The sequence below is a fragment of the Papilio xuthus genome, unplaced genomic scaffold, assembly GCF_000836235.2.
Source record: "Papilio xuthus unplaced genomic scaffold, Pxut_1.1 DF827714.1, whole genome shotgun sequence".
Classification (NCBI taxonomy): Eukaryota; Metazoa; Arthropoda; class Insecta; order Lepidoptera; family Papilionidae; genus Papilio; species Papilio xuthus.
In genome coordinates this window covers 5,615,593-5,628,220 of record NW_013530935.1, presented here as the reverse complement: position 1 = coordinate 5,628,220, position 12,628 = coordinate 5,615,593, and the positions used below count along the sequence as shown (strand labels likewise).

Sequence of the window (12,628 nt, the reverse complement as noted above, 5' to 3'; positions counted from 1 at the left end):
TCGATGGAGAGGCACACAAGAATTCTCCGATCCTCCTTTCCTCCGATAGTTCCACTTCCCCTTCTCATCCATAACTTATAAGAGAAGGGAAGGAAGGGAAAGACTACTAAAATTAGGTCTCCGGCTTGCACTCTCGTCAGACAAAATGCAGAATTAATCCTATAAAAGAATATTTCTTTAAAATCAAACAACCTCTTTTTAATTTATATAATTAATTTAAAAAATAAGACATAAAAGTCAAAGCAAAAGCTGTCAATTGTCAAAGTTTCAAAATTTCTTTTGTGTTATAATAATTAAAAATTAAGTCTTCATTTAACGTATGGATAAATTCGTAACCATTGTACATAAAGCTAGTTGTATATTTTATTTTTTAACGGACATGAGTTATTGTGAACTTGGAGCGTATTCTGTGGCGTAAGACAGGTATGAGTACATCTGAAAGAAGGGACTTCGAGGAGAGATATTCAGCTTGTTTCACTGATTTCGCACTCAAAACTGGTAAAATTACATATGTAACATTTTTATGATTCCACCCTGTACTGTATACATAAATGTAGTGTTGTTTATCACGAGCTTAGACGACATGTACAAGTACATGCCGGAGAGGGGGGGTCAGTCGATGTTAGACCTTTGGACCGGCAGCATGCGTCGGTACGTGAAAGAGCCAAATATAGCGCAACGAATGCTACACACCCCACTAATTTATCGCATCACAATAAGGGAGAAAGTACAGCAAATGATCTATCGCATAAGTTCTAACTTTATGATAACCTAATGTACTAATCGAGTAAGACAGGTTCAGACTGTACCATATCTTGGTCTCCTCCCTCAAAATAATGGTTAAGATTGTTTTCAAACTCAAACTATAGGTTATACATTTCTATTCCTTTAAGACTTTTAACCTTTTAAATAGATGACTTTTAACCTTTCCGCTGCTTTATTCCAGTAACGGGCCTCCTAATCGGCAGTATGTTCGGAGGCTTCTTCCTACGTGGCTACCGGCGGTGGCCCATGTATATCGGAGGAGGCCTCGGTTTCGGTAGGGCCTACAGCAATTGCGAGGACAGTCTCAACACTTTCCTACTCTCCAAGGAGCCAAGACCCTGTGTTATAAAGTAATTATACTTCTGTTATTTTAGTTTTCTAAAGTCAATGACTAAATGAACCAGCCATACTGTTCCAAATTGATCGGAGACAACATATTCATAACTCTCAAATCAACCGTGCGGTTTGCGCGAAACTTCTTGCCTCGCACAGCCGTGTTGTGGAATGGTTTGTCCTCGGAGGTATTTCCAAACCCCTGCGACTTAGGGTCCTTCAAGAAGCGAGCGTATAGGCCGACAACGCATCTTCGGTGCCTCTGGTATTGCTGAAGTCTATGGGCGTCGATGAACACTACGGTGTTCCCGCTGATCGTTTGCCCCCTTGGTGTTAAAAAAATGCCTAGATCTGTATTAAAGGAATGGGCGATATGTTCCCAAAATCAAACAAAATCAAATAATCGGTGGTTCATTAAACTCACAATATAATTATTATAATAATTTCATACAAAATAATTGATTCGACAGTAGTTGAACACCAGAAAATCACAATAAAGTCATTAAATATTTTGCTACCATTTGTGTTTGTCGGTTGCTTTTAGACGTTACCCATTGATTGTTCCTTTCACAGTTGTTACTTATTTATCAAGGCGACTTTCAACGGAACTAAATTAGCGACAGTCTGGCGACAATCGATCCTTTACGAGCCAGACAATACAGACGGGAACTAATTACGATTGTTAAAATAGTAAAAGGTCCACTAAAAATGTTTTCTACTAATAAAAATACTAACAATGTATAAGGTTGTAAATAATATGTGGAAGATGTAATGGGGATCGATAAAGAACTCGAAAGACGCATTGTACGGTGCAAATGAGACGAAATAAATACCAGTTGATGTTGTTGCTTTTAGGGTTGACACATTTTCAAAATTCACTATAGTATGCTTCACCTTTTATTACCTTTATTAAAAAAAAATTTAAATTGTATCGCAAATAATGTTAGATGTTTTTCGTTTACTCTCGAAATGGGTAGACGAGAAATGCATGTAAATTTTATAGACTTAAACTTCTGTAGTAATAAATGTATTCAGAAAACCCAATCTTGGTAAAAACCTTTTCTTATTGGGTTCTTTAAAAAAAATCTTTCGAGGTTTATAAATTTTAAATAAGGATAAAAATCTTAGAATATTATATATTGGACGATTTCTTTAGTCGTGTCAGCCCTGACGGAATCCTTTAGGACAGTAATCTGAGCGGTCAGCGGTGAAGACGTTACTTATTCCGCGGCCCTTTCTTTGCTCGCAGCGGGACACTTTCCTGTGCCGTTTAATGCTTTGTCCTCAATATAAAGGTCAGTTACTGTTGCGTCCGTGCCTATTCAAACTTTTATAGTTTTTGCTTCTATATTTGTATGGGTTTGGTTAACGCCCCCCTTTTCTTTATTATCGAAAATCGCTTGTCTGTTTGCAAACCTACCGCCTATAGTATCCTCACCACCCACGGTGCTGTTGACAATATTTTAAATGACACTAAAGTTTACTTCTATGTTTCTTACTTCTTTATTTTATAGTTCAAAATTGCTTTCAATGAATGCTTTGTTGTTTTGGTTAGTCGCTGAATCGTCACTTGTTTCGTTTGGAACATTTTTATTCGGTTCCATGTCGCTAGCGTTTGTGAGTCATGCAATGCGGTAACTTTGATGTTAGTCCTTTTTGTTTAGATTGGGATACGTTGATCCGTAACAGCTTGTTTAAAGTTTTTTCAACGGTGTTTATTGAGTTTGGAAAAAAATACTGAGTGTGTGGTCATTATATATTATTAGTTATTGGATGGCACAAATTTAAAATTGTACTTTGATTTTATAGTGTTACTAGCAGTCGCCCGCAACTCCCTCTGCGCGAATAAAATTAAAAACTTAATTAGTATCCTATTTGTCCTTCCAGACTATGTTCTATATCTATGCCAAATTTTAGCCGTATCCGTTCAGCCGTTCTGGATATATCTTCAAAGAGACTTCCATCCATTAAAACATTCGCATTTATAATATTATAAAAGTGTTCTGATGATGTTGATAGATGGCCATTACATAACAAAGACTATTTGATATTCCAATTTATCCAGTTTGAAATATTTTATCGTATTTTACAAGAATTTTAAAATAGTTTTTGAATAACATAAAAATTCTTCATATTAAAAGTAACAAAGGAATTAAAAAATATCGAATATTTCGCTAGCGCATAACTGAATCAGTTTTGTAACAAAACTGACCAATTTGAAGAAATAAAAACTTGGATTTGAATACGATTCTTTGTTCCAATAGTCATTGCCGGAGGCTGTAAACGGATTAAAAATGTCACGGTCCATTGTTTTGAGTTCAATTCACCGTTTATGTCCCTGCCTCTCTATCATTTGGTCGAAGATTTTTGCAATCACAGTAATAACCCGGTTACAGATTTAAAGCTATTGTATTTATTATTCTTACTAATAATATTGTAAATGCGAATGTATAGATGGATGGATGGACCTTGCTGTAATTTGGTATAGATTTAGAACATAGTCTAGAAGAACACATAGGTTACTAATAAAATTTAAATTCCACGCGTACGGCGTCTTACTAATATTATAAATGCGAACGTTTAGATTGATGAATTGATGCTTGTTTGTTTGAAGATATCTCCACAACGACTGCAAGGATCTTGCTGTAATTTTTTATAGATGTAGAACATAGTCTGGAAGAACACATGGCTACTAATTAAGATTTTTTATTCCGCGTAGACGGAGTCGTGGGGACAGCTAGCATTTCATAAGTATTATAATAAAATTTATCGGAATTGTTTTTGAAAAGTTTAGTTTGGTTTTTAATCAATTTATTGGAGATTATTTTATTGTGATGTGTTCCAATTAGAGATGTTATCACATTTGTCTTAATAACGTTTTTAATTTCTTTTTTTTTTCAGGAAGAAACCTTAAGGTTCGACTCTACGTTGTTTTATCGTGGTATGAACGTATTTGCGGTGTTTTAAAATTAGTAATGTAAAAATAATGTAATATGTTTTAGTAAAACTTGTGTCTTTTCCTTTACTGTGTTTTTTTTAATCCGTTGCTATTTTATTTCTTAAGTTTTCATTGACGCATATAAAAATATATTTTTATTATTTTGAAGTCAGAATAAATCGTAAACCGAAAACTGAAGGTTATTATGTCTACGGATCTAGGCTTGAAATTGATGAGACTGACTATCGCTAGTAATTGTTTAACTTTACATATACTTAAAAAGGTTAAGACCAATATTACAATTTACTCATAGCCTCCACAGCAGTCGTGGCCGAGTGGTTAAGGCGTCTGACTCGAAATCAGATTCCCTCTGGGAGCGTAGGTTCGAATCCTACCGGCTGCGAAATGTTTTTGCAACGTTATTAGTCAAGCAAAATCAAATATAAGACGTTAAGTCACCATTAATACGATTAACTGTCCATCTTACTAATATTAAAAATGCAAAAGTATAGATGGATGTTTGTTTGAAGGCATCTCTGTAACCGCTCATCGGATTTTGATGAAATTTAGAAAACATGTATAACATAGTCTGGAAGAACACATAGGCTACTTATTTTGTTCTAATTCCATGCGGACGGTGTCGCGGACGACAGCTAGTTTATGTATAAATGACGTAACATTTAATCTCAGTTGCGTGTATGCGGTGATATTGTACAGTGAAATGGTCATTGACCTAGTCGTAGTATTTCATCAGGCATATCTATGCTGAGTCATACATTTGTGATTCACTCGGTTTACAGGTGAGGATAACTACTATAAAATCCATATTATTGATAAATACAATATTTAAAATTGTATCTTGCATAATTAACCGTAGGTTTCTGACACCAAAATCACTGTTTAAAACAGATATATGTCTTAAACGGAGATTTGGTATCAGAAGCTCATGGTAAGTATTTTCTTTCTTATAAACTAGCAAAAGCTTACAAGACTAGACCATTGGTTAGTACATTTTAAAATACAGGAAAAGAATTACTTTAATAATTATGTTACGAGCTAGAAAATAAGAAACCGGCTATTATTATGTAAACTAAAGGATTAAGATTGAAGCAAAATAAAGGGAAAGACAACCAAAAATATATCACACATCATCAGCTCACTATACGTCTACACCGAGGGGCTAGGAGCCTACCCTAAGTTAAGGGTGATTAGGCTATAGTTAACCACGGTGGCCAAGTGCGGGTTGGTTGACTTCACACATATATTTGAATTTCTTCTCAGATATGTGCAGGTTGCATCACGATGTTTTCCTTCACCGTAAGAACGTTGGATAAATGTACATATGTAAATTAGAAATCGAAAAACACATTGGTACATGGCGGGATTCGAACCCAGGACCTGCAGATTGCAAGTCAGGTGCTTGACCCCTGAGACACCGACGCTCTAACTTATAAAAAATATATCACACTACTGTTTATTTATGATATACTGGTACCTTAAGTATTTAAAAACTGTTTAAAAATTGTATAAAACCATTTACATCTACTAATAACTTATCATATAGCCTGTCTGGTTATACCTAAACTCGCATTCACTCAGCAAAAAAAATGTTCGTTCCTTATCTATTCGTTTAATAGCTTTAAGCCGCGAGTTCGTGACTTTAAATAGGTCAAAGCTTTCGAGACGATTGAAACAAATATTCATAGTAGTTATTGCCCTTTGTCGAGAGACGTTGGCGCGTAAACGTTGTTAACCATTAGCATATTATTATCGCTTATGACGCACAAATTATCACATTTTAATAGATTTTTAACATAACTTTCTTGAGAACATACACAATACATGACTACTTAATAATGTTATACAACTACTTAAGTAAAGTTCAGTCATATTGTTACATCTTTGATGTGTCTGTTTTAGAAAATTGTTCGCGGTAGTCTGTGATAATATTTATTTAGTTATTAGCTGTCGCGCGAGACTCCGTCCGCGCGGTATTAAAAAAAAATAGTAGCCTATATGATCTTCCAGACTATGTTCTATACGTAAGCCAAATTTCATCGCTATCTATTCAGCCGTTATATTTAAAAATTCTTGCAAAAATGAAATCAGGTAGAGCAAGTAAGCATGCAACAATTTTATATCGGTTATACGATGTGTGGAGTTTTACTCTTGTTTTTTTTTAGAGACAGAAAAACAATAATTATAAAATGTCATAACAAAACAAATGATTTTTGATGTCTACACATACGTTGGTAAAAACATCAATTTCCACGGTTATGGTGGGCGGTACTTTGCATACGATGGTAGATACCAATAAAAGCACCACGCCATCCTCGTATTAGCAATACCTGATGTAAATCGTTGCCATTACCTCCGCTAACCGTGGGTTTCTGAGACCAACATTTCTCTATAAAACATATCGACATCCCTTTCATTATCTTTAACAAAACTGAGATAACAATGCGTTTTAAACGTAGATTTTAGTTCTAGAAACCCACGCTACATAATGCTTATCTGACGTGCAGCTTTTATTTTAGTACGTTAACGTTCATGATTATATTAAAATTAGCTTCAACCCTTTTTGAATCTGTGATTTATTACTAACGTAATGTGTTATTTTTTTTATAAATAAAGGGGGAAAATAAAGAGTATCATCGTCGCCCATCCGCACCGAAGGAATTGCAAATCAGTGGGCCTAATACGAATAATTTGTAACATCGAACGAACGAAACATCGTATCGTCATCGACAAAATACGAAGGTGATTGTCGCAAAATTATTTCCAGGCTCACCTTTGAGTGTGTGCCCCAGGAGTGTGTCTACAGAATTATATTTCTCTTTCTTACTCTGTATCTGTCTCTTTCACACACTGAAGATCATTTCACTATATTAATTTAATGTGTTTGTTAAGCTAGTTAAGATTTACAATTGAATATGTTTCAGTTATTTCCTCTATGAATTGGAATGGCGATATTAAATAAAAATGGGTAATATTTATTTTTAATCACGCAAACGGAGACTTAGGCGACAACTAGTATAATATAAACTTTTTTATGAAAATATTGTGAAATTTAGTTGCAACAATATTGTAGTCAATCTCAATATTAAAAGAACTAGGAGGCAGACTTTTATCACAATATGGCTTATTCAAAACGCCGTGTCTTGCGCGAATAATAAAAACATTTTATCCTTTTTACTACTTGCGATATTAAATCTAACATGTATAAATATTACCTTATAAGGTATTTTATGTATATTTCATATATTTAAAAGTATGTATCCAGTACATAGAAACGTCGGTGACTCAGTGGTTAAACACTAGACTTGTAATTTGCAGATCTGAGTTCAAATCCTGCTAGAAACAAATGAGTTTTTCAATTTTAGATTTACATAATCGGGCGTTCTTACGGTGAAGAAAAACATCGTGAAGCAACCGGCACATATCGGCGAAGAAATTAAAAGATACGTGTGAAGTCAACTAACCCTCACTGGGCCATTGTTGTTGGTTACTGCCTATTCATTGGGGACTTATAGTGAGCTGATTTTAGTTTAATTAATATCCGTTTAGCGCCTTATAAAAAATAATACTATGTTTTCTGTGTGTCCAAATAAAGTTTCCCTAGCGTTCAAAATTTCAATTCTATTAAAGAAAACAATAAAACTAGAGTACATCAACAAATCAAGGTAACAAAGACTTGGCTAATGTACTGTTGGCTCTGAACTCTACTATGTATTAGTCATTGTACATTTGCTTCTTCGTACTATCACAATGGATTAACGACTAGAGTCGACGTGTAATATTTTATTACTGAAACTATAAAAACAGAGTCGACTTACTTAAGTCGACTCTTGTTAGGGTAGGTCGGGAGATACGAAGAAATATTTTAGAGTAGATTGCATCGTGACACTTTTATTTATTAACATTCTAATGTTAAGTTGTAATTCTTTAATTACTTCGATTAAAATGAAATGCTTCTTTAAGTCAGTAATACGACCGTTTTATTAACTTACGTCTTATTAACTAAGGTGAAGAAAGAGATTTTGTCTTTTAGAAAGAACAGAAAAATAGAGAAAGACTTTCCTTACCTTCAAACGTGACATAATGCCTATTATGAAACAAAGATATTACAAAATAATAATTGTAATCGATGCAAAAGTTTTATTACTTGGGCCTAGCACGAATATTATCAATAGGCGCTTTCGTATTGACATCGTCAATTATGTTGAAGCTAGCTGTCGTCCGCGATTTCGACTGTGCAAAATTAAAAAAAAACTTAATGAGTAGCATATGAGTTCTTCCAAGCTATATATGTATGTTCTACATCGATGCCAAATTTCAGCGAGATCGATGAAACCGTTCTGATAGATAGAGATACCTTCAATCCATCCATCCATCCATCCAAACATTTACATTCATAATATTAGTATCAGATTTTTGGTATAATTTACGTCCCATAGCTACATAAATTTGAATACTATTTTGTCGATGACGATACGATGGTGATTGTCACATTCGTGCTAGGCCCTTTGGGTAACATCACATTCAAAGTAAAGAAAATCATGAACAATGGTCTGATTATGTAATGCTTACACATAGAAGTACTTCGAAAACTCCTCGTATAATAAAGAATTTGTCAACGTTATCAGTGCAGTGGCCGGGCGGTGCATCGAACCTATTAACCTGACTTTATAGTCTATATTTGCACTTTATTGCACAACGTACAGAGATATATAGTGTACCCTTACTGGATATACTAATAAAAATTGTTGTACTATTTTAAACAGGAACTAACCAACTACAATTATTAGTGTTAATGAATTGTAATTAGTATTTATTTTAGGATCTTTTTCAATGTTTCTTCTAGTCAATATTATGAATCAGGATGATTTTGATTTCTATTTCGTCCAAATTATCTTTTTTAATTGTTTTTCCTTACAAAAATACATATTTTTTTGCACAATTGTTGTGGTGGGTGTGCTTGCTCGGTGGTTGGTAGTTTTAGACGTTATTAGTTAGAATCCTTTGACGCGAATGACGTGCATTCATTACAAAGTTCAGTGTCAGAATAAATAGTGAGGGAACATAAACATCGACATTTTAGTAAGGCTAGTGTTGAGTCGATACAATGGCTCATTTCTGTATTTTCATCCTATCAGTAGTTAGTAGTAGTTGGTAAGCCCACGTTCTTCCACGATCCCACGTGATATTAATTGGTCATGTGATCGAAAAATCTAACGTACTTTAGTATTGTCTCTTCTAGTAACTTTACATCATACATTTCAGCGACGTGTCTTCGTTAATTTAATTTTTGGACGCGACGGTGCTGTGCAACATTGTCGCGCCCCAATGCGGTCTCACATATTAACTGCGGTCGCGACAGATTTCATTCGAATTGGATACGGCTTTAATTAAAGCTTTTAGTTCGGTACCTTGTCATTGATTATATATATTAATACGTTGATATGACCTTTTTCATTGCACAGCCGCGTTGTGGAATACCTGTTAGGAAATACTGCTCTCAGCGGTATTTCCTAACAGTTACGACTTAGGAGCCTTCAAGAAAAGAACGAACACCTCCCATTAAGGCCAGCAACGCATCTGCAGTTCCTTTGGCTTTGCAGATATCCATAGGCGTTATTAAATCGAAATGAAAACCGTAAAGATCAAAGAAAATTCTTTGGGATAAATTTAATTGCAGTAAAAAACTAGCGGAGGAACTGTTTCGCCTCGCAATTGACAGAACCAAATATTTCAAGTAAGCAGCCAACCTTCAAGACTGAACAGGCACTAGAAGTAGAAGAAAAAACGAAAAGTTGAAATTTAAATACGTTAGCAATTTATTTACTTAACATAATAAATAAAAGAAGTCAGCGATAACCTTTAACAAGCTAAAAGCAATCTTAGATTCATTCTAAAAATATTTATCTATTTTCACGTTCTATACAATTTGTAAGAAATCTTTTCCGTAGATATGTGATACACAATTGCAAATGCCATTAGCGAGCTTTTACAAGAGGAAATTTATGAGGACATATCCGCGGGACACGTACAAATTTTTACTCGCCGCTAAATATTACCTCCGTTGTGTCGGTCGTAAATAATATTCTTTTCAGTGGTAAGCTTATTGCTATCCTGATAGAGATGGGATAGTGTAGAACGAAGAATATTCGATAAAGATTTAGGAATTAAAGATAAATTTCCAAGATGATAATCGTCTGAAGCTCCCGCAAGATTTCATCCTACGATACTTCAGAGTTAGCAGTTTTCTTTTCGTAATTTTCTAATAAGAAAAGGGTAAAAAGGAGAAGATAATTTATATAAATAAAGGACATGATTATATATTTATTATAAAAAAATAAAATGTTCTTTGGTCTGGTTATCACTTCTATCCATTAAAGGCCCAAAAAGTTCCTAATTACTGTATTTAGTGGAATGGTCTGGTGATATTTTTATCCAATTTCTTCCCACCTCTTGGACTCTATCACCTTTCCAACGCTGTTTTGGTCTGCCGACTTTTCTAGCGTCTGATGGACCTTTCCATTTGGTAGTTTCTATGGTCTACCTTCTGTCTGTGCTGTGGAGATAATTTACGTTTGTAAAATCTCTGTCGATATTAAAATGATCACACCACTAGTTTATAGTACGGAAGAAACAAATAGTGTCCGTGTGTAAGAAAAGAGTACGGGCGTAGTCTACGTGAATATGCTGTTATAGCCAACCATTGTCCGGCACGCTTTGTTGCTCGCTTAAATTAAAGTTGGGATTACCTACGATATATGTTTTACATTTGGCAAAAGATATGCCAACATTTGAGCCAACATTTGTACAAGTTCTAATCTTCTCACGTGAACCATATCTTAATGATCATTAAAAATCTTGATCAAGCTCTTCACAGATCTAATCACGAATTTAATGATGCGTAAACAAAATTATGTGTTCGTACTACCAACAGCATTGTATTAAAAAGGTCCAATAGTCTATTGTCCAATTTTTTGTTCATAAACCGTATTAAATTTGATGCGTGTAAATAGATGGTGATCTTCATCATCAAAATGTCATTGTCTAAATACGTCACTTGACAAAAGAGCATCGTACAATGCATATTTTGAATATATTATGACCTGTGAACTAGTGCGGTGCTATCTTTTTGTTGTAGTCGATAAAAAAACTACGTACGTGCTTCATTCCCTTTGTAAGGTCATCGACCTAAAGGATTAAGATTCTCTTTAGATCAATATGCATTGTGACTCATGGATCAACCTCTTTAATATTTGTAGCTGGAATTCCTTTATATACCTCTAGCGATTCTGAGAAAAAATAGACTTCTTTTGAATTGGGACATTTCAATTTGTCTCCCAACATCAAACATTTTTTATGAACACTATGCATTTAAAGTTTACAAGCCGGTACGAGTATATTTATCTTAATTTTGGTTGTCATAATTTTTATTTGCATTTGCAAGCTTTCTGAATTCGCCGTAATAGCGAAGCGACCGCTGCCGACGAATCTACCCAGCCTATTTGTGCCACAGATATTATTGTACTTGGCGTCTACCACAGTGAAATTTTGTTGTCTTTACTTTAAAGTCTTTAATATCTCTTTCTATTTCTTTTTCAAGCAATTTAAGTTTGTGCTTTTAATTCAAGAATTCTGACTGATATATTTGGATAAGTGTTATCTATTCAAAAATAATATTAAATTCATATTGAACAATCTCTTTAGAAACGTACATGTTACTGTCAACTGTTAAAGAGAAACAATTAATAGCAGTGCCATAATAAATACAATTCAAAACACTTATGCCCATCAATCTGGCGTCGTATTGTGATACAATTTCATACAATATAACAGTGGTCCTAAAACATCTCCTTGAGGGATCCTTTAGGGTCCCATTGTGATTTAGGTGCGACCCCATTTCGATCCCTTATCTCACTTAATAATTTATTCATGGTCATTATTTGACCATTTTGGATTTAATGATGTGCTGTCTTTGTTCTTCTGTTGTAGAATGTTAATCGTTTTAGAGGTGTGAAATAAGATCTTTAATTTTTGTCATCGTAACGGACTCTTTTAATGGACGTTAAATTTAGATCATTAAACTTTATAATAACAGACAAAAAAATGAATGGAATTGTCAAAGACTATCATGAATAAGTACACACAAAAAATAATAAAATTCAACAGTAGTCAATTCAATGCATAGAAAGCTTGCACCAAAAAGTTTCCCTATTACTCCAAAATATGGGAAATTTTTGGGGTAAAATTTATTCCATTGTGAGTCACTAAAAACATTATTTATCAAGATTCTTAAATAAGAAACTCAAAGATGATTGGGTACGTTTATTTAACTTTAACACATGGCGAGTGTTCATTTGTTTTTTCGTCTTTAGTACCTCGTATTGTATTTACAGCTTGATCATTGTAAAAATATTTTATAACAACTGATATTTTTAATGGCATGTGTTTATTACATTCACATAGTAAAAATCCAAATGGACGAGCAAAAATTCTCAGCATTAAACTTTCATCAATTTATAATTTTACAACACTACAAAATCCAAATAATATCAAAATTGTCTTCATTCCCATCGT

The 12,628-nt window shown here is 34.0% G+C and overlaps 1 protein-coding gene and 1 non-coding gene across 2 annotated transcripts; both read left to right on the top strand.

Annotated features, from left to right (window-relative positions):
• Positions 1 to 237: 237 nt before the first annotated feature.
• LOC106116652 (MICOS complex subunit Mic10) lies at positions 238 to 4,118 on the top strand. The gene is made up of 3 exons (XM_013310543.1): positions 238 to 498; positions 947 to 1,115; positions 4,000 to 4,118. Exons 1-3 carry the CDS (start codon positions 426 to 428, stop codon positions 4,010 to 4,012), a joined length of 255 nt encoding a protein of 84 aa, XP_013165997.1. The 5' UTR covers positions 238 to 425; the 3' UTR covers positions 4,013 to 4,118.
• Positions 4,119 to 4,357: 239 nt separating this feature from the next.
• Positions 4,358 to 4,439, top strand: TRNAS-CGA (transfer RNA serine (anticodon CGA)). Its single transcript has one exon. It is a non-coding gene; the product is annotated as a tRNA-Ser (tRNA).
• The last annotated feature ends 8,189 nt before the right edge of the window (positions 4,440 to 12,628 follow it).